Genomic DNA, 24,066 nt, shown 5'->3' with positions numbered 1-24,066 from the left:
CCAGGAGGTCACAGTTTAGTCTGGGCATATGCCTGGGTTTCAGGCTCGATCCCCCGTAGGGTTTGCAGGAATCAGCCAATCAATGATTTTCTCTCAACATTGATGTTTCTATCTCTCCCTCCCTCTCTCTCCCTCTCTGAAATCAATAAAAAAAATATATTTAAAAAAAAATTAAAGGGTGGAAAATCAAACTGCTTTAGAATGCTCATGAATAGGAAGTTGAGATAAAGAGTATAAATTTTAGATGCTTAGATCTTTTATTTTCCATTAAAAAAAATCTTTATTGTTACATGTCCCCTTTTTTACCTCATTGACCTCTTCTACTCTGCCCCCACCCCTCCACCCCAGGCTTTCACTGCCCTATTGAGGGTGAGGGGGTGGGAGAAGATCAAACAAAGAACTTGTATGCATACAGTTTTTAGATATATCTTCATCTCAAATGTAAGCCCACAAAGAGATCATGATGTAGGTTTACACTGGCCCACTGGTTGACCTCTATGGACCAGTCCAGTACTTTTCATGGAACTGTGCCAGGATAATAGATATTTAAAAGTATTACAGAGAACACAACTGCTTACATTTCATCCTAGGCTTTATGATTGCATAGGAGTCCCATCTAATTTGAGAAGTCTCTTTCATTTTACTGAAATGAATGCCTGAAAAGGCAGAAGAACTGCAGTTTTCTCACACAGATGAGATTTCCTTTGATGTTAGAGGAAATTATAACTTTTATACAAACTCTTAGTTCTTCTGACTACATGGCACAAAACATTTAACATCAATCACTCAGTAAAGGTGAATATAAATTTATTTTTCCGCATAAAGAACTTATTTCAGACTGAAACATGTATTAACTATAATAATGTCAAACTTATAGACTTAAAGCTGATTTTAAAATAGTATTCAACTAAATAGCATCAATTTGTGAAAATCAGTTGCATAGTTCGGATATTATGAAAGCTTACTTCACTGAATTTTGTGTTTGTTTTTTTTGTTTGTTTGTTTTAAGAAATATATGATTTAAGAATCAGCTCTTATCTCATTAACAAATCAAAACCTTTCACATAAATAGAACTAAATGTAGTCAGACATGCAAATAAAAATTATTGCATAACTGATGGTATTTAAAACTATGGGTAGCCTTAAAAATGAAGCAGATATTTCCAGTTTGCACAATAGTAACTAAATAACATAAAAAGACCTGAAATGTTGTTGTTATGCTACCAGGTTGTTTGATCTTAATTCAGTTGTTTAATCTTTCTGAATCCTGGGTTCCTAATTAACAGAATGGGGATTTGAAGTTCTGTTTCCCATACCTACAACATTAAGTTGTTTCAGTGATCAAATGAGATGATCAAAAGAAATTTGTCAAATGCAAGAGCATTAGTTGTTATGCAAAATAATTTGAACAAAACTGCCCAAACTGCTAATACTCTTTGTATTCCTTTCATTTCAGACAAAAATACTCAACTTGACTGCCATTTGAATGGCAGTTAAGTAGAAGTGAAAATGTTAGTTGAAATGCAATAAAATAATTATTCTCAATAGCGATCATTTTAGATATCAGTAACAACATAGCAGGAAACATTAAGATATAAACTGTTGAAAATATTTAGAAGTGAGATAGCTAACATTAAATAGTAATTTTCAGTTATAGTTCTTATTTTTTTTAAATATATTTTTATTGATTTCAGAGAGGAAGGGAGAGGGAGAGAGAGTTAGAAACATCAGTGATGAGAGTGAATCATTGATGGGCTGCTTTCTGCACACTTCCTACTGGGGATCGAGGCCAAAGTCGGGTCATGTGTCCTTGTCCAGAATTGAACCCTGGAGAACCCAGGACCCTTAAATCCACAGGCTGATGCTCTATCCACTGAGCCAAACCAGCTAGGGCTATAGTTCTTATCTTGAAAGAGGTCGCATATCATGACTGAGTGTTCATAATAATTATCTTAGCAAACAAACAAACAAGTTAGTTTACATGGATTAGCATATACCTACCTACTCCAGACATTTCAGGAACACTGGCAGTGTATAAGTCTTTTGTGAATTTTGGTTCATTGTCATTGATATCATGGATTTTAATGATAAATTCAGATTCAGGTTCCACCTGCCGTCCAGTCTTTCTGTCTATAGCCTTGGCACGAAGAATGTACAAGGATTTTTCTTCTCTGTCTAATTTCTTTGCAGCATGAATATCTCCTGTATTTTCATCTATAACGAATATACTGCCAGCCCCATCTCCTGTTAATATGTATTTTAAATTTCCATCTCCTTTATCTTGGTCAGTGTGAAGCTTCAGAGAAGTAGGAAAAAAAAAAGAGTTCTATAAATATATGCATTGTTATTACAGAAAAAATAATGTTGGTGCAAATCAATTTATCTCCACATGACAGCACTGGAACAAAGATTGCAATGGTTATCTTAATTTTCACTGTGGGAAAACTAAGTATATTATTTTTATCATTCTCAAAAATTTTAAACAATTGTATTTCTACACCATAATGGACCAAATTTAAAATATAACAAAAGTAAATATATCTTTTTCAAAATAGTGCATCTAAAATATTTTAATAGAACGCTACCACTATTTAAACCTCTACTACATTAACAAAAATAAGGTTATTAACTTAGATCTTAAGTGTAAAATATTAATATATTCTTGATTATATTTAAAATTACTAAACTCAAAAGAAGGGATATAAGGAATTTCTCAACTTATTATGGAGATAAGTTTAGGAAAAAAATATTGGATTTTGAAGTTATTTTACCTCCTTTCAATATAACATTGTAGTTGCACAGGTTCTGTCATCAGAGAGACCAATCAGAGAGAGAATTTTAATCTCCTATAGTATTGTCTATGGGACTTTGGGAGGGTACTCTTTCAAACACAGTGTTCTCATTTACTTTGTTAAATTGACATTTTATGTATATATGAAATATCAAGTGAAATAAAACATGCATGACTTTTCCACTGGCCATTAATAATTTAATGAAAATATGAAGATTTTTTTTCATAAATTATCTTCCTTCTTCTGATCCATACCCATCTTAGAAATAAACTTCTTAGTGTATAAGGCTGTTCATTGGGTGTTTGAAACAGATAAAATGTGTTTGCATTGGAAAATAATCTTAACGTGTTTGCAAACCTAACACTATTCTGAAACTTGTGTCTTAACTAGCTGATGTCTGCTATATATTGTCTTTGAACCTGATGAGGTGCTTGGTAAAGGCAAAGATTTGGTAGTGGAAGAAAGTAGTTACAAATTCCAGCTATGATCTCATGACTAGTTATAGGAAATGAGGACTATAAATTGTCATAAATATGTCCTCTTTCTTCGTTAGGAATATATTTGTATGTCTGCATAAGTGAAGCAATTATCATTTTTCTCTCTCCTTTTATCACGCAACATAAGATGAATTGACTTTATATTATAGAATTTAAGAATTGTTCATATTACACAATTGCATTGAAGTTACAGGATATCAAGGGGAGGAGTACACATGACTTTACCTCTTTTGGGGGCTGGATCAATGTGACTTCAGTATGCGGGATAGTTGTATCATGTTAGGCGAAATTACACATCTTGTTATTGTCTTTATTTGGAGATTAAGTATAGTTTAGGGGAGCATGTATGGGTATGAAATTGACAAGGGGTAGACTTGTGATGGTTAATTTTCTGTCAGTTTGCATCATGCAATCCTCATATATTCAGTTAAACATTATTCTGGATGGGTCTTTGAGGGTGAGATTAATATTTGCACTGGTGAACCATATAAAGCAGATTATTCTCCCCAGTGTGGGCATGAATCATTTAATCCAGGCGTCCTCAAACTACGGCCCGTGGGCCACATGCGGCCAACCGAGGACATTTATCCAGCCCGCCGGGTGCCGCTGCCTGTCCTGCTTAGCAGCCAACTCGTCCCCGGCTCGCAGTGCGCATAGGAATTTGTTCATAGTTTTTTTTTTTTTAAACTATAGTCCGGCCCTCCAACGGTCTAAGTGACAGTGAACTGGCCCCCTGTTTAAAAAGTTTGAGGACCCCTGAATCCATTGAAGGCTTGAATACAATCAAAGGCTGAGTTAAGAGAGACGTTCACTCTGTCTGGGTGTGCTTGTTCTGGGACATCCATCTTCTTCTGTCCTTAGACTCAACCTCAGACTGGAACTTGAACCTTCAGCTCTCCTGCTTCCCAAGCCTTCAGACTCAGCATGAAACTATATTTTGGCTCTTCTATGTCTCCAGTCCACCAACTGCAGATCTTGGGACTTCCCATATTCCATAATCACATAAACCAATTTCATATATATATGATATACCTGATTCTCTGATTCTTGAGAGAACCCAGACTAATACAACATTTGAAAGTAAAATTTGTAAAATTCATTCCTAATCAGTTTTTCTTTAAAAGTTAGGTGTGGTTTTATTTGTTTATTTTTTTTTATTATTATTTGCTTGTTTTAAATTTTGTTTCAGGACTTTTAATTGTGAAAGTATTCCATAATGTCCAACTGTTACTATCAGCAATACCCATATATCTTTAAAAATATTTTTATATATAAAAGCCTAAGTGACTGTTACTACTGGGTGACCAGATGACCGGCTGGGAGCTATGATGTGCACTGACCACCAGGGGGCAGACACTCAATGCAGGTGCTGCCCCTGGTTGTCAGTGAGCTCCCACAGCCAAACTCCTGCATTTGGCCACCCTCCCGAGGTCCCTCCACCCAGCCAGCTGGCCCAGATCAGCCTGATTGGGACTGGGCAAGATGGCCCCAATCACCAGCCAGGCCAAGGGACCCCACCGTGCACAAATTCATGCTTTAGTATTTGAAATATTCTAATATCTTATTCAGTATTTGATGAGAAAATACATAAGATCTATTGCTGATAGTTGCTAAAAATAACTATTAATACTTACTAAACATTTATTTTTGATATTTTAATAATGTTCAAATATACCAATATATTTTTAAGAATAGCATGTGGAGCGTCAGTCTTAAAGAAAGATTTTTCTTTTTGAGTAAGTTACATATTTTTTCACTGTTATTATTATACAGAAAGAACCAAGGAAACATCTTTTATGAGTGTATCACAGAACTTACAGAGAAGTACTCTATTCAACAGGCAATGGAAACACTTGGTATTAAAAATGGGTGACTAGGGACAACCAAGATGGTGGCATAGGTAAACACCTGAACTTGCTGCCATGCACAACCATATCAAAACTACAACTAAAAGACAAAATGAATATCATCCAGAACCACAGGAAGGCTGGCTGAGTGGAAATTCTACAATAGAAGGAAAGAGAAAAGCACATTGAGTCCAGTAGGAGGTGCAGAGGTGTGGAAGTGTGGAGGTACGGAGGCGTGCACGAAAGGGGCTGGCAACTGAGTACGCTGTTGTCTTTTTCTATCAGGAGGGAGATACAAGCTCCCGACTGCTCTGAACTCCAGTTCTGGGAGAGACTCGGGGGACCCAGACTCATATGGAGAGAAACTGACTGTCTGGCTTCGGGCCGGAATGTGAGGGCAGCTTTCTCTCAGAGGTGCTTGCAGCGATCATTGTTCCTGCATGGTGCCACAGGACACAGAGATCCGGGGTCCTCTTCAGGGCAGGGCTGACGGGCAGCCATTGCTGTTTGCTCCGCCCTGGTGATTTCCTGAGAGCCCGCCCCACCCAATTTACAACCCCACCCAAGTTGTGCACAGAGGCTTTTGCATATGAATGGCCTCTTATTCAATCTAAAAACCTAACAAGTTGCAAATGGGTCAGAGAGCCCCAGAGCTTCCAAAAGAAGGCCCAAGGCCCCACAGCAGCTTGCATTGCTTCACAGCTGGACCTCATCTGGGCACCTCCAAACCCCAAACAAAGAGGAGGAATCTGCAGATCTCTCTGTAGCTCCTGCTGGGTGACTTCAGGCAGTGGCTGACTTTGCACCTCCTTGGAGATCCAAGAGCCAGTGTATCCAAGAGCCAGTGGTCAGAGTGAGATCATCCAGATTACAACTCTTCACATACATAAGAGACACACTCAGGGGGCAGACTCAATGAGTGCCAAAGACCTACTGAAGCAAGTCCTGCCCCGTTAAGGGTGTCTCCAGCATAGAAGTTCTCCCATTGTAGACATAACTGGTCCTCACAGCCAATTGACCTGGAGGGTTAATTCCTCCCAGTGATACCAACAGCAATCAAGGCTTAACTACAACAAAACTGTGCACACAGCCCACAAAGGGGTGCACCAAGAGTGTCCACCTCGCCGAAACCGGTTTGGCTCAGTGGATAGAGCGTCGGCCTGCGGACTGAAGGGTCCCGGGTTCGATTCCGGTCAAGGGCATGTACCTTGGCTGCGGGCACATCCCCAGTGGGGGGTGTGCAGGAGGCAGCTGATCGATGTTTCTCTCTCATTGATGTTTCTAGCTTTCTATCCCTCTCCCTTCCTTTCTGTAAAAATATCAATAAAATATATATAAAAAAAAATACTACCTCCCCAATTATTTAAAAAAAAAAAAAAAAAAAAAAAAAAAAAAAAGAGTGTCCACCTCAGGTAATTAGGGAGGCTGAGCCACTGGGCCCTATAGGACACCTAGCACACAAAGCCACCCTACCAACACAGGTAAGCAGCCAAAATGTGGAGACAAAGAAACAGGTCACAAATGAAGAAATGGAGGAAAGCAAACTACTGGATATAGAGTTCAAAACCATGGTTATAAGGTTACTCAAGAATCTTCTAGAAACCTCCAAGAAATATAGTGAGACCCTCAATGATATGAAAAAGGACCAATTAGAAATTAAGCATATACTGACTGAAACAAAGAATAATATACAGAGATCCAACAGCAGACTAGAGGATCCCGAGAAACAAGTCAAAGATTTGAAATATGAAGAAGCAAAAAACACCCAACCAGAAAAGCAAAATGAAAAAAGAATCCAAAAATATGAAGACAGTGCAAGGAGCCTCTGGGACAACTTCAAGCATACCAACATCTGAATTATAGGGGTGCCAGAAGAAGAGAGAGAGCAAGATATTGAAAACCTATTTGAAGAAATAATGACAAAAAACTTCCCCCACCTGGTGAACGAAATAGACTTACAAGTCCAGGAAGCACAGATAACCCCTAACATAAGGAATCCAAAGAGGACCACACCAAGACACATCATATTTAAAATGCCAAGGGCAAAAGACAAAGAGAGAATATTAAAAGCAGCAAGAGAAAAACAGTTACGTACAAGGGAGTACCCACACAACTGTCAGCTGATTTCTCAACAGAAACTATGCAGGCAAGAAATATTCAAATGAATAGCAAGAACCTACAACCAAGATTACTTTACCCAGCAAAGCTATCATTCAGAATTGAAGGTCAGATAAAGAGCTTCACAGATAAGAAAAAGCTAAAGGAGATCATCACCGCAAAACCAGTATTACATGAAATGCTGAAGGGTATCCTTTAAGAAGAGGAAGAAGAAGAAAAAGGTAAAGATAAAAATTATGATCAACAAAGTGACAACAAATACATATCTATCAACAAGTGAATCTAAAAATCAAATGAATAAAAAATCTAACGAACAGAATAAATTGCTGAATATAATAGAACCAGGGGCATAAAAAGGGAGTGGACTGACAGTTCTTGGGGGAAAGGGGCGTGGGGGGTGCGGGAAGAGACTAGACAAAAATCATACACCTATGGATGAGGGCAGTGGCGGGGGAGGGGCGGGTAAGGGCAGTGGGTGGGGTGGGAACCGGGTGAAGGGCACCTATGGGGGGAAAAAAAGGTGAACAATTGTAATAATCTGAACAATAAAGATTATTAAAAAAATGGGTGACTAAAAGGCTCTATGGTTTGGCTTAATCATTTAAATGAACATGTTCTAAGTTTGAAATTCAGAGGAGGAAAAGTGAGACATCACTGTATTGTTTTTAGAATATAGAGCTAGGAATAGAGGAGTGGAGGGATGCAATTATGAAACACCCCATTTTTCTATGTATGAAACATTTTCCCCATTATTCCTTATGCAGCAATGCCAGACCTATTAAAAATTTTTATATATGTAGTGAATGCTTAAGGCCTAATTTTGATGTAATTAAATTTACCAGAACATTATTTCTAAAGTATTTTGAGTTGAGTCATAACATCAACCCTCATGGCCTACTACAGCTACCTATAAATGCAATTCCATTACCAAGCAACAGGCTTGTCCTAGATCCTTTACCTGTCAAATCCCTAATCTGCCCAGAGATGCGGGTGGAGAATGGCTGAGAAGTGTGAGTAAGGCTTCTTTTATTACCATCTCCGTAGGTAGATAACATGCCTCCTAAGCTAATAGTCAACCTTGGGTGGAAAAAATAATAATAAATAGAAATGAGAGATATAACAAAAGGAAAAGGTTAGTATACCAGGGAGGGATGCAACTGTGCAATTTTCAAGTGAGTGTCTCGGCAACAGAACTATACTCTTAGTTATCCCTCTGAGATCTAATGATGACCAATGGCAAGAGGAGGGAGAAGCTCAGGACTTGTTACCCCCACAGAAGAAGCACTCAACTTCTGCTCATTTTACCACTGCAACAATAGATGCACTGACTTTATAAACACTGGCCCCACTGTTTCAAATATTCTGTGGCTATGTTAAGAGCTCGGTGGGTTCTGAATAGGAGTAAAATAACATTCCTAAAATGTTGTTGGCATGATGAAAAAGTCTTAATAACGTAGACAGGAACATTAGAAAAAGCTCTTCTCCAATGCCTGGACATTTATCTAGAGAGCAAACAAAGCCCTACTTAAATCAATTAATTCAGTAAAAACTTTAACAGAGCTGTCAACAGTGGTAGAAAGGGGCTTATTCAGTATAAGGAAAAACTATCAGGTGTCGTATTTTCTGGTGGCTTCAAAGGCCGGTCAGTAACTGTGTGGTTTAGGGAGCCAAAGGCAATTCAATTGTATGAACACTATATTAGCCTCAGTAATAGTAGTACATTACAGAAAATTGTGACTTTTATCATTGTTTTTAAAGTCCAGAATATTACAAAAACATTTTAAAAAGTCTTCACTATGGTTTACATTTTGGGTTTGATTAGAAAGAGAGGCAAAACTTTGTCATTACACCTGGAAGCCAGTGCCCTAAACCCTCCCCTATATTAACGGGGATATTATTATATCTACAAACCAAATATAATCCAAAATTCACAGAATAATGTTGTTTGGGCACCATCTCAGTCAGTTAGAATGTATGGCACAACAGGAAATTACTACATTAATCTCTCTGACAAAGCTATAGGATGAACAAATGGTTTGCAAATTAATTTATAGAATTCAATTAAAACCAGACTATTGTAAATAACTCTCCAGAGTGAGAAAATATTTTATGATCTGAATTGAAGTCACCACTTGACAAAAGACTTCAGAAAACTGTCCAGAAAAGGAAGTAAATTTGGACTTATAAAAATTACACATTCAATAAATGCTTATATCAATATGTATGAAAATGTTCAACTGACTGAAGCCACTGGAGGAATAAGAATAATTGCACTGACAGAATAATATTAAAATAACTCTGTAGGCATATCATCATGTTAAAAAGCATTGCAAAGAAAAATCCTATTAAAATGGTATGAGCCAAATCCAATTTATTGTCAAGATGTTAATAAAATTAATCTTGGTAAAAAATATAACACAAATTATAAGACAAAAATTGGAAATACATCTTAGAAATATATAGTGTGGTAATATTGACTGAGGACAGATGATTGACTAGGAAGTTCAATAGTTCACTTACAATATATTTCCTTCACATTACTGGAGAGAGGTTGAAATTAGGGATGTGAACATGACCTATATTGTTATAAGCATGCTGGGAAAAAAACACACAAAAAACCCTATGACAAACTAATGTTATTTGATAGAAGGACAGTACTTACCTTTAAAATTCTTTAGTGGACTATCCATGGTTTAGGGTTGCCTTTGGTTATTAAATATAGAACCTATGATTAGTGAGGCATGCTCTCTGGAAAATGTCTCCTAAGCTATGTGAGTACATAATGGGGATGCTTCATACCCTAAATAAAACTTTTTTTAAATAGGTGACTGTCTGTCTTACTTGGGATCCATTCTTTAGACATGGGCTAGAGATGCATACTGTGGGGAACTGGGAAGCTGTACTGAATACCCTGAACCTCTTTCTCCTTTATATTTTTCCATAGATTATTGTGTCCTTGAAATTATCAGTAAAGCTTGATATTGGGCAATATCTCTGACCTATGCAGATCTGATATGACAATTCCCTATCATTTGTCTTCACTGACAAGGAAAGGACAATCATTTATCATTCCTTAATAGTGACAACCCAAGGCTGGCCTCACAGATATTTTGGCTCAATAGTGCCCACAAACTTTCATCCTCAACACACAGGTCTTAAAAAAAAAAAAGCAATTCCCCCCTAGGAATTAATTTAAATTTATGCTGTTTAAGACTAATTTTCCTTGCATTAACCACAAATGTCTCCATTCCTTAAAGAACACAATTCAAGAAGAGAAAAGTCAAATTTGAATAGGGAGGCTGTTTAAAAACAGTAAGGAAACTAAAATACATATGCAATTAGAAAACGTTGTATAATTGATAATCTATGGTATTAGCATAAAACACATTGACAACAGTGGTGCTTCACATTAACTTCAGTGTAACCTCATTGTTTATAGAAATGTTTATATTCTGCAGCTATTTCCTCCTTTTTACTGCAAAACATTACAGTTTATACTTAGTAATACATCAGACATTTTCTTAAGAAAACCTAATAGGGCAATAATTTGAAATATATAGCCATTATATCATTTTGCCTCAATTATACGTGTGAATTTGAAACTCTAACTATCATTCTATTATTTTTCTCTATTATACTTCAAATTATTGTTTTAAATAAACTTATGCATCAGTACACTATAAGTGAACTCACAAAGCATATTTTCCTAGACATTGCCATGGATACTGCCTTAATGAGTTTACCATTCTACAATAATGAGTCCTTATTTCTTTCTTCTGTCTGTACTTTCTGAGTAGTTACCTAGTCAAATGGGTTTACAGGTAAGTTATAGGTAAACACTCTCACAATGACATTTCCATTCCTAATTTTTCACTGTCTTTTCAAATCTAATATTCAAATGCTTGCTTTTCCTTACCATCATTGTGCCAAAGAATCCATTTAAAATGTTTTATGGTCCAAATAAAATTCTCTATTTCTCTCTGAGCCATCCACTATTTATCCATCCTCTCACCTTGCCTTTTCCAGTATACTCCACAGTGGTCAATAGAGTTACCTTTTGTATGCTTGATTGCAACAAAATTATTTCCTCTATTTCTCTCTCACCCCCTTCATGCAAGCGATCTGTAGATTCTATAATCTCCATCTTTTCTGTTAACATATTAGTTCAAACCACCACTGTTGACCACTTGAATTACTTTAGTAGCTTCCTCCTCAGTGTCCCTGAATCTCTCTCACCTTTAGAATCCATGTTCCACATAACAACCAGAGTGATTTTTCCCCCAAAATAGAATTAGTTTATATGAATCACTTCCTTAAATCAGATTCATGGTTTTCATTTTTTTTCATTCCAGTAAATCTCCCCCTCTCTCTCTCTGTCTCTCTTTCTTTTTCTCTCAACCACACACACACAAAAATCAAATAAAACCAAAAGATTATTATGGCTTCTAAGAACCTATATGACCTTCCCTCTTTGTCCCTCTTAAAATTATCTACTCACTAGAGGCCCAGTGCATGAAATTTGTGCACTCAGGGGTCCCTCAGCCCAGCCTGTGCCCTCTCACAGTCCGGGAGTCCTTGGGGGGATGTCTGACTGATGGCCTAGGCCCGCTGCCCCTAGGGAGCGGGCCTAGGCCATCAGTCGGACATCTTTCGTGCTGCCGCAGAGGCGGGAGAGGCTCACACTGCGCTCACCAGCCATGAGCCTGGCTTCTGGCTGAGTGGTGCTCCCTCTGTGGGAGCGCACTTACCACCAGGGGACAGCTCCTGCATTGAACGTCTGCCCCCTGGTGTTCAGTGCACATCATAGCGACTGGTCATTCTGCCGTTTGATCAATTTGCATATTAGCCTTTTATTATATAGGATTGTTTCCCTCCTCATGCACTAGACTATATCCATATTGGCTTTCTTTCTTCACCATTTATCTCTATATAGCTGAGCACAAACTCTTTAATTTAGAGTGACAGATTAATTACCTTGCTCAAGGTCATGTTAGAATTTTATTGCAGAAAGGCATTTAAAACAACGTTTCCTGACTTCTCATTATTCTTTTTTCATTTCTTTCTATAACACATAAATTCCAATTAGCAATAACACTTTCCACAGTTTCCTTCATTAGTGGTTGATTATCAATTTTGAGTATTAATTATCTCTCTAACTACAGTTATGGAAAATTAGGAGCTTTTTTTTTTCTTTTTGGTAACTGCCCAGTTCTTCCCATTCTGGAAAAAATAAATCACTCCTCTTTGAAGATAAAACATTATTCCCATCTCTTATGGAGGAAGAGGCTATAGAAGAGGTAGAAGCTGGGCACTAGTTTATATACTTATGAGTCAGTAAAGATTGAAATTATGTCCCATATTGAGTTGGCTATTTTAAAATAACTAAAAATTATCATTGAGGTAAAACAATTGTATAAGCTGGATGATCACAGGATCTATCCACCATATTTTTCAGAAAAGATAGTTTTTTTCTGTGGGGTAAATAGGTAAAAATTATACTGGATGGCAATTGCATTTGGTGTCTAAAGAAACGCATCTGCAAAGAAATTTATGCAATATACAATTTGTCCAGATTAGTTTTTATTTTGGGAAAGAAGTTCTAAAATACCACCAAAGCAGTTTACTCATCAATTGAAAGTCCTCCAAAAAACAGAACGATTGGGAAACCAGTCTGTGGAGTGGAAAAGAAAAGCTCCCTCAGTTTTTTGGAGGAAATAACTTTTAAAATACTTAAATGGCTAGTTTACTTGGTACAGTTAAAAATTAAACTTGTTGATTTTAAAATTGCTGTTACATCTAAAACAAACGTGATGTTCTGATAAAAATTATAAAGATAAATTATAATTTTTATCCTATATAATAAAGAGCTAATATGCTAATTAGACCGGACAGCGGAATAACCTTCGGGAACAACCAGTGAGTGGGGGGGTAGGGCCAAGACGCCATGAGGCAGCTGGGGCTGTGAGACCTGAGGCAGCCGGAGCTGTGAGGGCCTACTCTTGCATGAATTTCATGCATCGGGCCTCTAGTGTTATAATAATTCCCACAAAACTTTAAAAAATCAAATTCTGTGTTATGTGTCATTATAAAATTTAATTTAAATGATAATTTACAATGGGCTGTTAGAATATTTTCCTAAGTTGTTAACACTTAATTTCAACTAAAATCAAACATCACTAGTCTATGATTCCTCAACTATTTCTTTTTTAGCTGTTTGCTTTCTTTCTTTTCAAACATTAACTCCCACTATCTAGAAAGTCTTCCCTCTACTTCTTTGAAGTATTCCCGATTGTTCTTCAGGGCTCAGGTTCAATGTTACAATACGTAGAAGCCCTTTCTTATATCCTGTGTTAGTTTCCTATTCCTGCTGTAACAATTTACCACAGTCCTAAAGGCCTAAAGCAGTGGTCGGCAAACTCATTAGTCAACAGAGCCAAAATCAACAGTCAACGATTGAAATTTCTTTTGAGAGCCGAAAACTGACTTCTGCGCATGGGCCACAAAGTTTCAATCGCACAGTATGTGCGCGCCCGCACGTGGTATTTTGTGGAAGAGCCACACTCAAGGGGCCAAAGAGCCGCATGTGGCTCGCGAGCCACAGTTTGCCAACCACGGGCCTAAAGTAATACAAATTTATTAAGGTGCAGTGCTCTAGGTCAGATGTCCAACAGGTTTAAGTAGGCTAAAATCAAGGTATCAGCAGGGCTGTATTCCTTCTGGAAGATCTATGGGAAAATCCATTTCCTTGCCTTTTTAAGTTTCCAGGGCCTACCTAATTGATTCCTTGGCTCTTTTTTTTTTTTTAAATTTTCACCCGAGGATGATTTTTAGAGACAGTAGAAGAGAGAGAGACGGATATCAATGGGAAAGGAACACATACATTGGTTGCCTCCTACACGGGCCTGGATAAGAGCCTGGGGCCTGGGCCAGGGAGGACCCTGTAACCTAACAGGGTGCTCTTGACCAGAACCAAACCCAGGACCCTTAGATCCACAGGCCAATGCTCTATGCATTGACCAAACCAGCTAGGGTCTGATTCCTTGGCTCTTAACTTCCTTCCTCCATCTGCAAACCCTGCAATAGCAGGTCAAATGATTTTCACATGACATCTCTCTGAACATTATTTATTGGTTGCATTTCTTTACCAGTTTATCTCTATCTCCTCTATCTCTGTCCCTATCCTTGTCTCTATCTCTATCTCTATCTCTATCTCTATCTCTATCTCTATCTATCTCTATCTCAGTATCTGTCTATCTCTCTCTATCTCTATCATCTCTATCTCTGTCTCTATCTCTACCTGTCTATCTATCTATCATCTATCTATCTCTCTATCATATCTATCTCTGTATTTCAAGAACAGCTGAATAGCAACCTCAGTTCTCTTTTGCCATACAATGTACCAAAGTCATAGATTCTAGGTATTAGGACATAAGCATATAATTCTTCCTATCACATATATTCAGGTAGATTTTCTTACACTAATCAATCTTTCTAGAGTTAGCAGATGAGTGATTGATATATTATAGACTAAGCTACACTAACCATCAGTATCATATATAATAAAAGCCTATTATGCTAAGTGTTTGGTCAGCCATTCAACCAATCAAAGCATAATATGCTAATAATATGCTAAGGCTGCTCACCCACTTGCTATGACATGCACTGACCACCAAGGGGCAGACAGTTGACCAGTTGACCAATTACTATGACATGCAGTGACCACCAGGGGGCAGATGCTCCGACCGGTAGGTTAGCTTGCTGCTGGGGTCTGGTCGATTGGGACTGAGTGAGGGGGGCTGGACATGCCCTGGAACCCTCCCATGGTCTCTCCCCGGCTGGCCAACTCCTGCATCCCTCCCTGGCCCCGATCATACACCAGTGGGGTCCCTTGGCCTAGCCTGCTCCCTCTTGCAATCTGGGACCCCTTGGGGGATGTTGGAGAGCCGGTTTCAGTTTGATCCTGCAGACCAGGCTGAGGTACCCCACTGATGCACGAATTCATGCACCGGGCCTCTAGTAGTGTAATGGTTAAAAGGATGAATTCTTAGAGACAAACAAGTTTAAAACCCTAAGTCTGCAATTGATACTATATGACTGAAGCAAATGGTTTAGCCTTTCTGCATCTCCATAAAATCATCATAATAATAGTGATCACCCTTAGAATTGAGGGTTAAGTTTTTAAAAAATATATGAAACAATAAATATCTGGGCTATGGTTAGTGCTCAATAAAGATTATACATAATCATTAGCAAATTCAAAAAGTTGGCCTTTCTTCTGCTTTTTTCATTTAGTTATGAGCACATCTAATTATTTGTTATCCTTAGCACTTAGCTTTTAACATTCCCTTAATTTGATAACTTCTGTACATCCAATTTTTATAAATTTCATTTACTTTCTTCTTCAAAAATATCTATTTAGTTGAATTTTAATATCACATCTTTAATTTCCATCTAAAATACTAAACTAAGTAAACTTATTTTAAAAAATATATTGTTATTGTTTTTAGAGAAGAATGGAGAGGGAGAGAGAAATAGAAACATCAATGATGAGAAAAAAATCATTGATTGGCTGCCTTCTGCATGCCCCACACTGGGGGTTGAGCCCACAACCCAGGCATGTGCCCTGACTGGGAATTGACCATGACCTCCTGGTTCATAGGTCAATGCCCAACCACTGAGCAATGCTGGCCAAGCAATAAAGTTACTTTTGAAATTTGTGATCACATTTGCTATAGAGTGGTATTGAATACATTTTATCCTATATAATAAAACCCTAATATGCAAATAGACTGAATGGTGGAACAACTGATTGCTATGACACTCACTGACCACCAGGGGGCAGACACTCAACCAGGAGCTGCCCACCGGTGGTCAGTGCACTCCCACAGAGGGAGCACCATTCAGCCAGAAGCTGGGCTCACAGCTGGTGAGCGCAATGGCAGTGACAGGAGCCTCTCCCACCTCCGCAGCAGCACTAAGGAGCAGTGAGCCCTGCTTCTGGCTGAGCGGCGTTCCCACTGAGTAGCCTCTCCTGCCTCTGCTGCAGGCTTGTGGTAAAGAGCAAGAGGTCCCGGACTGTGAGAGCCCCAGACTGAGAGAGGGAGGTCTGACTGCCAGCTTAGGCCTGATTCCTGGGGGGGAGCGGGGAATCAAGCCTAAGCCAACAGGTGGACATCCCCCGAGTGGTCCCAGACTGTGAGAGGGTGTAGGCCAGGCTGAGGGACCCTCCCCCTCCAGTGCATGAAGTTTGTGTGGCGGGCCTCTAGTATAATAATAATAAGGTACATTTATGTATAATGTCAATGAGAAATGACCTTAAAAGCATAAGTTAGGAATAATAAAATCTTGTTATTAAAGATTATTTTGTTGCCAAATTGCTATTTCCATGAATATTCGGAATTACTTACTTAAATTACAAATTTGATGCACAACTATAGCCATTATGCAGATTCCATGCTATACAACAGTATGTTTTCTTTGCATCAGATTAATTAATATGTTCTGGAACTGCCTATATTTTAAATAAATCACCATTATTTTACATAAGATTCTATTTAAAGATTACCTGAAAGTCATTGTGAGACTTCTGATTTAAAATAACAGATTAAGCTAACAAATTTAGCTTCTCATTCTCTCTCACAAGCAAACTGAAATATGATGAAAAACTATTAAAATGAATAAATTTACAATAATGTGGAGAATAGGACAGATGCACTCATTAATTTTAGTGAATTCCTGGAGGAGAACACATGGGTAGGATATACTAACACCTTATTCTGAAAAGTGAGATATAAATCTCAGTGAACAACAAATAAAACTCTAGTGAGGAACAGAGGAGTCTGGTTTTGGGTTTGTTTGTTTGTGTTTTAGTACATATGAACCCCCAAAGTTAACAGAAATGAAAAGTTAAAATAAGAAGAATGGACATGAGGGAGATAAGAATGGTTTATAAAATGTTGTCATTGGTTGCCTGGTTTTTGTTACCCTTCTTCTCTAACCAACATGGAGGAAAGAGATAGTTTACATCCACATTGAAATAAGATATAAGTTTTCTAAGAAATTAGAAGTCCCTCATAGTTTTTCCTGTTTATTTATCAAAAGTTCGCCCTCCTTATTTGCCTATCTGATTCCTACACGTGTCAGTGGAGATATCTCTCATTCTGTAGGTCTTTTTCATAAGCACAAAGCTGAAGTTTACCTTTAAATTAGGGGTTAGTGGAGGCAATAGCATTCATAGATCTGAACAAACAAAATATACTCATGATATGTTTGAAAAAATTGGTTACCGGAAAGTAACTAAGATTAGAAAACTGAACTCAGAAGATAATACATTGGTACAATGAAGACAAAATTATTTTAAATAAATTCTAAGTTGTATGCTTAGCCTATATAATAAAGAGGTAATATGAAAATTGGCCCTCACACCCTCACATCACAAGAGGGCTGCCCCCACGTTGTCACAAGATGGCAGCCCCCACATCATCACAAGATAGCTGCCCCCATGTTATCACAAGATGGCCGCCCATGTCATCACAAGATGGCCACCCCCACATCATCACAAGATAGCCACCACAAAATGGCCACCCCCACATCATCACAAGATGGCCGCCACAAGATGGCCACTCCCATGTCATCACAAGTTGGCCGCTCCCACATTGTCACAAGATGGCCAGCTGGGAGGGCAGTTGGGGGCAATCGGGCTGGCAGGGGAGTAGTTAGGTGTCAATCATGCAGCAAGGGGAGCAGTTAGGGGGTGATCAGGCAGGCAGACAGGCGAGTGGTTAGGAACCAGCAGTCCCAGATTGTGAGAGGGATGTCCGACTGCCACAGGGATCGGGCCTAAACTGGCAGTCGGACATCTTCCTGAGGGGTCCCTGATTGGAGAGGTTGTAGGCTGGGCTGAGGGAACTCCCCCCCATGCACGAATTTCATGCACCGGGCCAATAGTTTCATTATAAAAGAAGGATAATTGGAAACCCCAAAATAATCTATATAATAAAAATATGAGGGCTAGTTGACTAGGAAGTGACTGCTTAGAAGATATGAGATTTCTTTTCGAGTTAATGAAGACATTTTGGAAATAGAAATAATGGTGGCACATTAATAATGTACCAAATTCCATTGAATCGTATATTTCAAAAAAGTAAAAGGAAAACGATAAAGCAATGAGACATAGAAATTTGGATCTCTTTCATTTGATTTTTGTTTCTCTTCTGTTATCATGAAATTTTACTACATAAAGAAAAATCACCCTCATTGCTTCTGGTGAGGGGATATAAGCAGATCAGATCATGGTGAAAGAATTATTCATTCATATTTAAGCAATCTTGCATAGATATTTAGGTTGGTTCCTTTGTTATTGTCATTGGTTGTTAAGTGTTATAATGAATACTGTTGTACATATATCTTCATATATTTCTAAGAGTACATCTACTGGGTAAATTGCTAGTGAGTGAATTACTACATCAACTATTATATTCTTTATTTTTTGTTATTTTTGACTACTTATCACTAAAATGCACTTCAAAATCCCTTGACAAAGTATCAAACTTTTTCCTTTATACAAGTTTCATTGAAAAAGAACAAATTGCTTTAATATAATTTTTGTTGCTTTGAGTGAAATAGAGAATCTGTTCTTATGTTAGCAGCCAGAAAAAGATTTTTGGAATGGTGATCATGTAAAATTTTTGAAATAGCATTGTGATAAATTAGAGCATGAAAATAGGGCAAAAACAGGAATTCTATTTAAGTGGGTTCTGAAAAGTTAGCTTTCACCTTTGTATGTGTGTTCCTGCTCATTGTGATTCTTGCAAAGAATCTTTCATTGTAAACCTGAGATATCCTAGCATAGTAACTGGAACTAACAGATATCAATACAGAGTTACAGAGTTTAATTGGACTGCACTGACACTTTTAAAACCCGAATGGCCCTAGCTGGTTTGGCTCAGTGGAGAGAGGTTTCCAGGTTTGATTCTGGTCAAGGGCACCTACCATGGTTGTAGGCTCCTTCCCGGACTGTGCCCTGGTTGGGGCGAGTGTAGGAAGCAACCGATTGATGTGTTTCTCTCACATCAATGTTTCTCTCTGTGTTTCCCTCTGTCTTTAACTTTCCCTAAAAATCAATGAAAAAATATCCTCGGGTGAGGATTAAAAAACAATAATAATAATAAATAAAATAAAAAAATAAAAGAAATAAAACACAAAATGTTCTTTGCCTGATACCTGTACTCATTATTTCTTTTCATTCCTTTTCCTTGTTTTATTTCTAACATCAGGATCCTAGATTTCTTTTCTTTTCTTTTTTTTTGTCTTCTGCTGATTTTACTTGTGGGTTGAAAAAGAAAATGTATATATGTATATGTGGATATATTATGTGTGTTATATATCTTATATCCATGTATACCTTTTCCAGGTAAGTCATATGAGTCTCAATTTCTTAATACCAAAACCAATTTTAAATTCTTGAAAATTTCAAATGACACTTTTAAATTAAAATAAAACTAAAGCCCTGGCCGGTTTGGCTCAGTGGATAGAGCGTGAACCTGTGGACTAAAGGGTCCCAGGTTCGATTCTGGCCAAGGGCACATTCCTGGGTTGTGAGCTTGATTCCCAGTAGGGGGTGTGCAGGAGGCAGCTGATCAATGCTTTTTCTCATCATTGATGTTTCTATCTCTCTCTCCCTCTTCCTTCTCTAAAATTAATAAAAATATATTTAAAAAAATAAAGATAAAATAAAGCTTAAAATGTAGTAGTAAAACTTGAGTTCTAATAATTTAAGATACATTAGGCTATTGTTTTTATGGAAATGTTACAAATCTAAATAGTCATTGTCTTTTTGTTTATACATACAAGTCAACTTATTGTTACTAATCTAAATTACAGTTCTTTATAACCAATTAAAGTTTTGCAAAAAGCTTAGTGAAGAAATAACCAGGAGGCACATTGTTTAGCGGTAAAGAATACTCCCCATAGATTTATTCATAGTTTTTCTAACAGCTTACCTTACTTAGAAATGTGTGAGGAAAAACAACCTCACTGCAGCAATATATGTACATACACATGATGTATGTGGTTCCGTATGTCCTATAAGTGGTTCTCCCAATATTGTGTTGCTTGGACAGTCATGATAAAGCTTCATTAAGTTATATCATACTCATCAGGCTTGTTAGCTTAAAATAAACATAGAAAATAACTAAACCATTGCAACAACTGCAAAAAAGGATGATAGGATAATTGAGTACACCTTGAAGTTTTTGCATTAGTAATCAGAAACTTCATTTTTTTGCCTTCACTGAATTCTCTTTCCATACATTTACATACACTAGACCTTATTCAGATGCCAAGAAAACTCATTTTGCAAATTTGACCTTGTAATGTATACTGTGTACACATTAAAAATATATTTTTTATAAATGTTGCAAATCCTACAGTAACTAAAATGCCAACTGTAAATAAAACAGGGATGAATGGTCCTGGATCTTCACATATAATTCAAATTAACTATCAACATGAACTCTCATTTTCTCTAAATTTTCCAATGTATAGTGTTAGCAGTAAAAAGCTCAGAGATTCTACTGACAAGAGAGGCCATTCGTATCACAACTTACACCTTTGTTTCCTTCTGTTCTGTGCAGTTCCTTTTGACATAAATGCAAACTCTGTTTCCTTTTAGCTGTATGTAAAGCTAATATGGGAGCCTCTGTTTCTCGCCTGGACCAGAAAGTCAGAAAAGAGATGTGCACTGCCTTATTCCAGCATTGTTCACCATGAAAATGGTCAAGATGAAGCACATGTTACATCAGCAGCGAATGACATGAGAGAAAACGAGGGTTCACTCCTCGGTCATAGTATACTCATAGAACACAAACAAAGATATCGCCTTGAATACATCATTTTCAAGAGGCAGTTTTTATATTCTAGGGAGTGCTATCAACAGCAATTTCATCACAACTTTCAGGAAATACCTCCTCAGTAGGAACGACTTTAAATAGGATTTTTCATTGTGTTTTCCGTGCACAAAATTCATTAAACATAAAACCTGCATGTCAATAAGAAGGGGATTTAGAATGAATCATTATTATGCAACATATGTGTATATGTTTCTTAAAGCAAATACATGGCTGAAATACTTTGACAACAGAGTTGTCCTTGTAATATTTGCTTGTGATGCTTAATCTTTTTAAAAAGCTATTCTCATTGCTCTAACATGTGTGTGCATGTGTGTGTGTGTGTGTGTGTGTTTGTGTGTACATTTGCCTGCACTCCTCTTCAGATTGTTTACTACAGCAAGGTAGTAGTAAGCTTATCTTTTAATCCAACTTTGAAGTGATAACTGTTCATGAGACGTGGCTTCAAATAGGATTATTGAGTGTGCTGTCTATATTAGCTCTATACTATGTTTTACATTAGTAGCATAAGAAATTTAAAATTTTAATCTACCAAGATCTAAAATGTCTGTGGACAATTCTGCTGGCTATCTCATTGCCTAAATAGTACGTTATTTGCTTTTATACATTAGTTTTCAATCACCTGTGTGGCATCAATTATATTTTGTATTCTTTTACTAAAGAAGTTACCTGACAATTGGCAGTGTGAACCATATTCACTGTTGGTTCACAGCTGAAACTAAATTTATATTTGTCACACTTAATTATAGAATACTAGTGGCCCAGTGCACGAAATTCAGGGAGGGGGGTGTCCCTCAGCCCAGCCTTCACCCTCTCCAATCTGGGACTCCTTGAAGGATGTCCTACTGCCAGTTTTCAGGTGGATCGCGTCTAAACCGGCAGTTGGACATCCCTCTCGCAATCCGGGACTGCTGGTTCCTAACTGCTCACCTGCCTGCCTGCCTGCCTGATTGTCCCTAACAACTCTGCCTGCCGGCCTGCTTACCCCCAATTGCCCCCTGCCAGTGGCCTGCTCGCCCCCAAATGCCCCCCCTGCTATCTTGATCACCTCCAACTGACCCCCACTGATGTCCTGCTCACCCCCAACTGGCCCCCCTGCTGGTCTGCTTACCCCAAACGGCCCCGTCCCCCACCAGCCTGATCACTTAAAACTGCCGTCGCATCCTGGCCTGATCACCCACAACTGCCCTCCCCTCTTGGCCTCTAACCGCCTCTACCTTGGCCCCACCACCATGGCTTTGTCCAGATGAACGTCCAGAAGGTCTCCTGGAAGGTCTTCCAGGCTAATTAGCATATTACCCTTTTATTAGTATAGATAGAGGCCTGGTGCACAGGTGGGGGCCAGCTGGTTTGCCCTGAAGGGTGTCCCAGATCAGGGTGGGGGTTCCTTTGGGGCCTGGGGCGGCCTGGGTGAGGGGCTGAGGGCTATTTTCAGGCTGGTCAAGCCCCCCAGTGGGTGAGGGGCTGAGAGTTGTTTTCAAGCTGGCCACACCCCCTTCAGGGTGGGGGTTCCCCTCGGGGGTGCCAGGCCAGCTTGGGTGAGGGGCTGATTGCTGTTTTTAGGCTGGCCAAGCCCCCAGCGGGGTCCCTCACCTCATAGGAGTGTGGCCAGCCTGGATGAGGAGCTGAGGGCTATTTTCAGGCTGGCCACAACCCCTAGTGATCCAGGCTCCCAGCCCCTCCTTTTTTTCTTTTTTTTTTTTTTCAGTGCCTCCTTGAGCAGAGGCCAGGGCCAGCTGGAAGCAGGTATCTGGGATTTATTTATCTTCTATAATTGAAGATAATTTATCTTGTAGCCTTGAGCAGAGGCCAGGGTGGGTGGGAAGCTTGGCTTCCTCCATTGCTGGGGGCAACCCAAGCCTCCTGCTCTCTCCAGCTCCGTGGCTGCCACCATCTTTGTTGGATTAATTTGCATACTCACTCCTGATTGGCTGGCGGGTGTAGTGGAGGTATGGTCAATTTGCATGTTTCTCTTTCATTAGTGTAGATTATTCATCAATTTCAAAGCCTTCTAGAACCATAGCTTTTCAAGTGATTCTAATCAATTTCACTGATTTGAGTGTCTCTCTGTCCTAATATACCATAGGAAACATGTTTTAATAAATATTTGCTTTAATGGTTTTTCTTTCATTTTGTTTTATGATATTATTATCTATTTTAATAGGAATAAATTTTAGGTTCAAAACAGTGTTTAAATGCATTTTTGCAATTTAAAATACATTGAAAAATGAACAAAATAACATGTAATGTTTATATTTTATCTAAGAAGACCATCTAACATATTTTGAACTTAATTTTTTCCTTTCTGTGACATTTTTAAGATCATGTTTTCACGTTAAGGAAAGGCCACCTTAAGTGAGCAAAATGATTGATGTTTTTGTACTTATATAGATAAATAAGCAAATAGACTAACACGTGATTTTTTTCCCCTTCATAAAACTCTGCTAAAGCAGTTCAATGGGTTTGGAAGATACCCGCCTGTTCATTTTTATCTCTCTTTTGCAGTAATTATAATAATGACGCTAGCATCACAGAATCCTCTGCTCAAAAATCTTGTCTAAATTCAACATTGAATTGAGTGCTGATATGAGCAGAGGGAGAGAGGGAAAGGAATCTGTATTTTAAAGAATAATCAGTTTGAATAGATAAGACAGACATATTTTTTATAAAATTCAGTAAAAGCAAAATACTGATATGTTATTTATTTTGCATAACTGTTATATATACAGAAAAATAAAAGTTTGGAAAGTTCAAAAGATAACTGGTGGGCCTGCCCTCTGCCCTTTTATTCTCACTGATGCACTGGTGGGATAATGTGAGGTGTTCAAAATTGTACTGGAAAGAAGACAGTGATTATGGATCTGATGGGTGCTTGCAGGGCAGAAGTGTAACTGCAGAGATGTGT

At 38.2% G+C, this 24,066-nt stretch overlaps 1 protein-coding gene across 2 annotated transcripts in view; it reads right to left on the bottom strand.

The window, feature by feature from the left end:
- Positions 1-24,066, bottom strand: part of CDH9 (cadherin 9) — a 100,015-nt gene that overhangs the window by 25,542 nt on the left and 50,407 nt on the right. For both annotated transcript variants that reach the window (XM_080680882.1, XM_080680883.1), the window contains exon 3: positions 2,002-2,296. In XM_080680882.1, the coding sequence (XP_080537008.1) occupies positions 2,002-2,296 (295 nt within the window). The remainder of the gene's footprint in view (positions 1-2,001; positions 2,297-24,066) is intronic.

This window comes from Plecotus auritus (assembly GCF_963455305.1).
Source record: "Plecotus auritus genome assembly, chromosome: 7".
Lineage (NCBI taxonomy): Eukaryota > Metazoa > Chordata > Mammalia > Chiroptera > Vespertilionidae > Plecotus > Plecotus auritus.
Note: the sequence above shows the minus strand (reverse complement) of the source record. Positions and strands in the feature narration are given on the sequence as shown.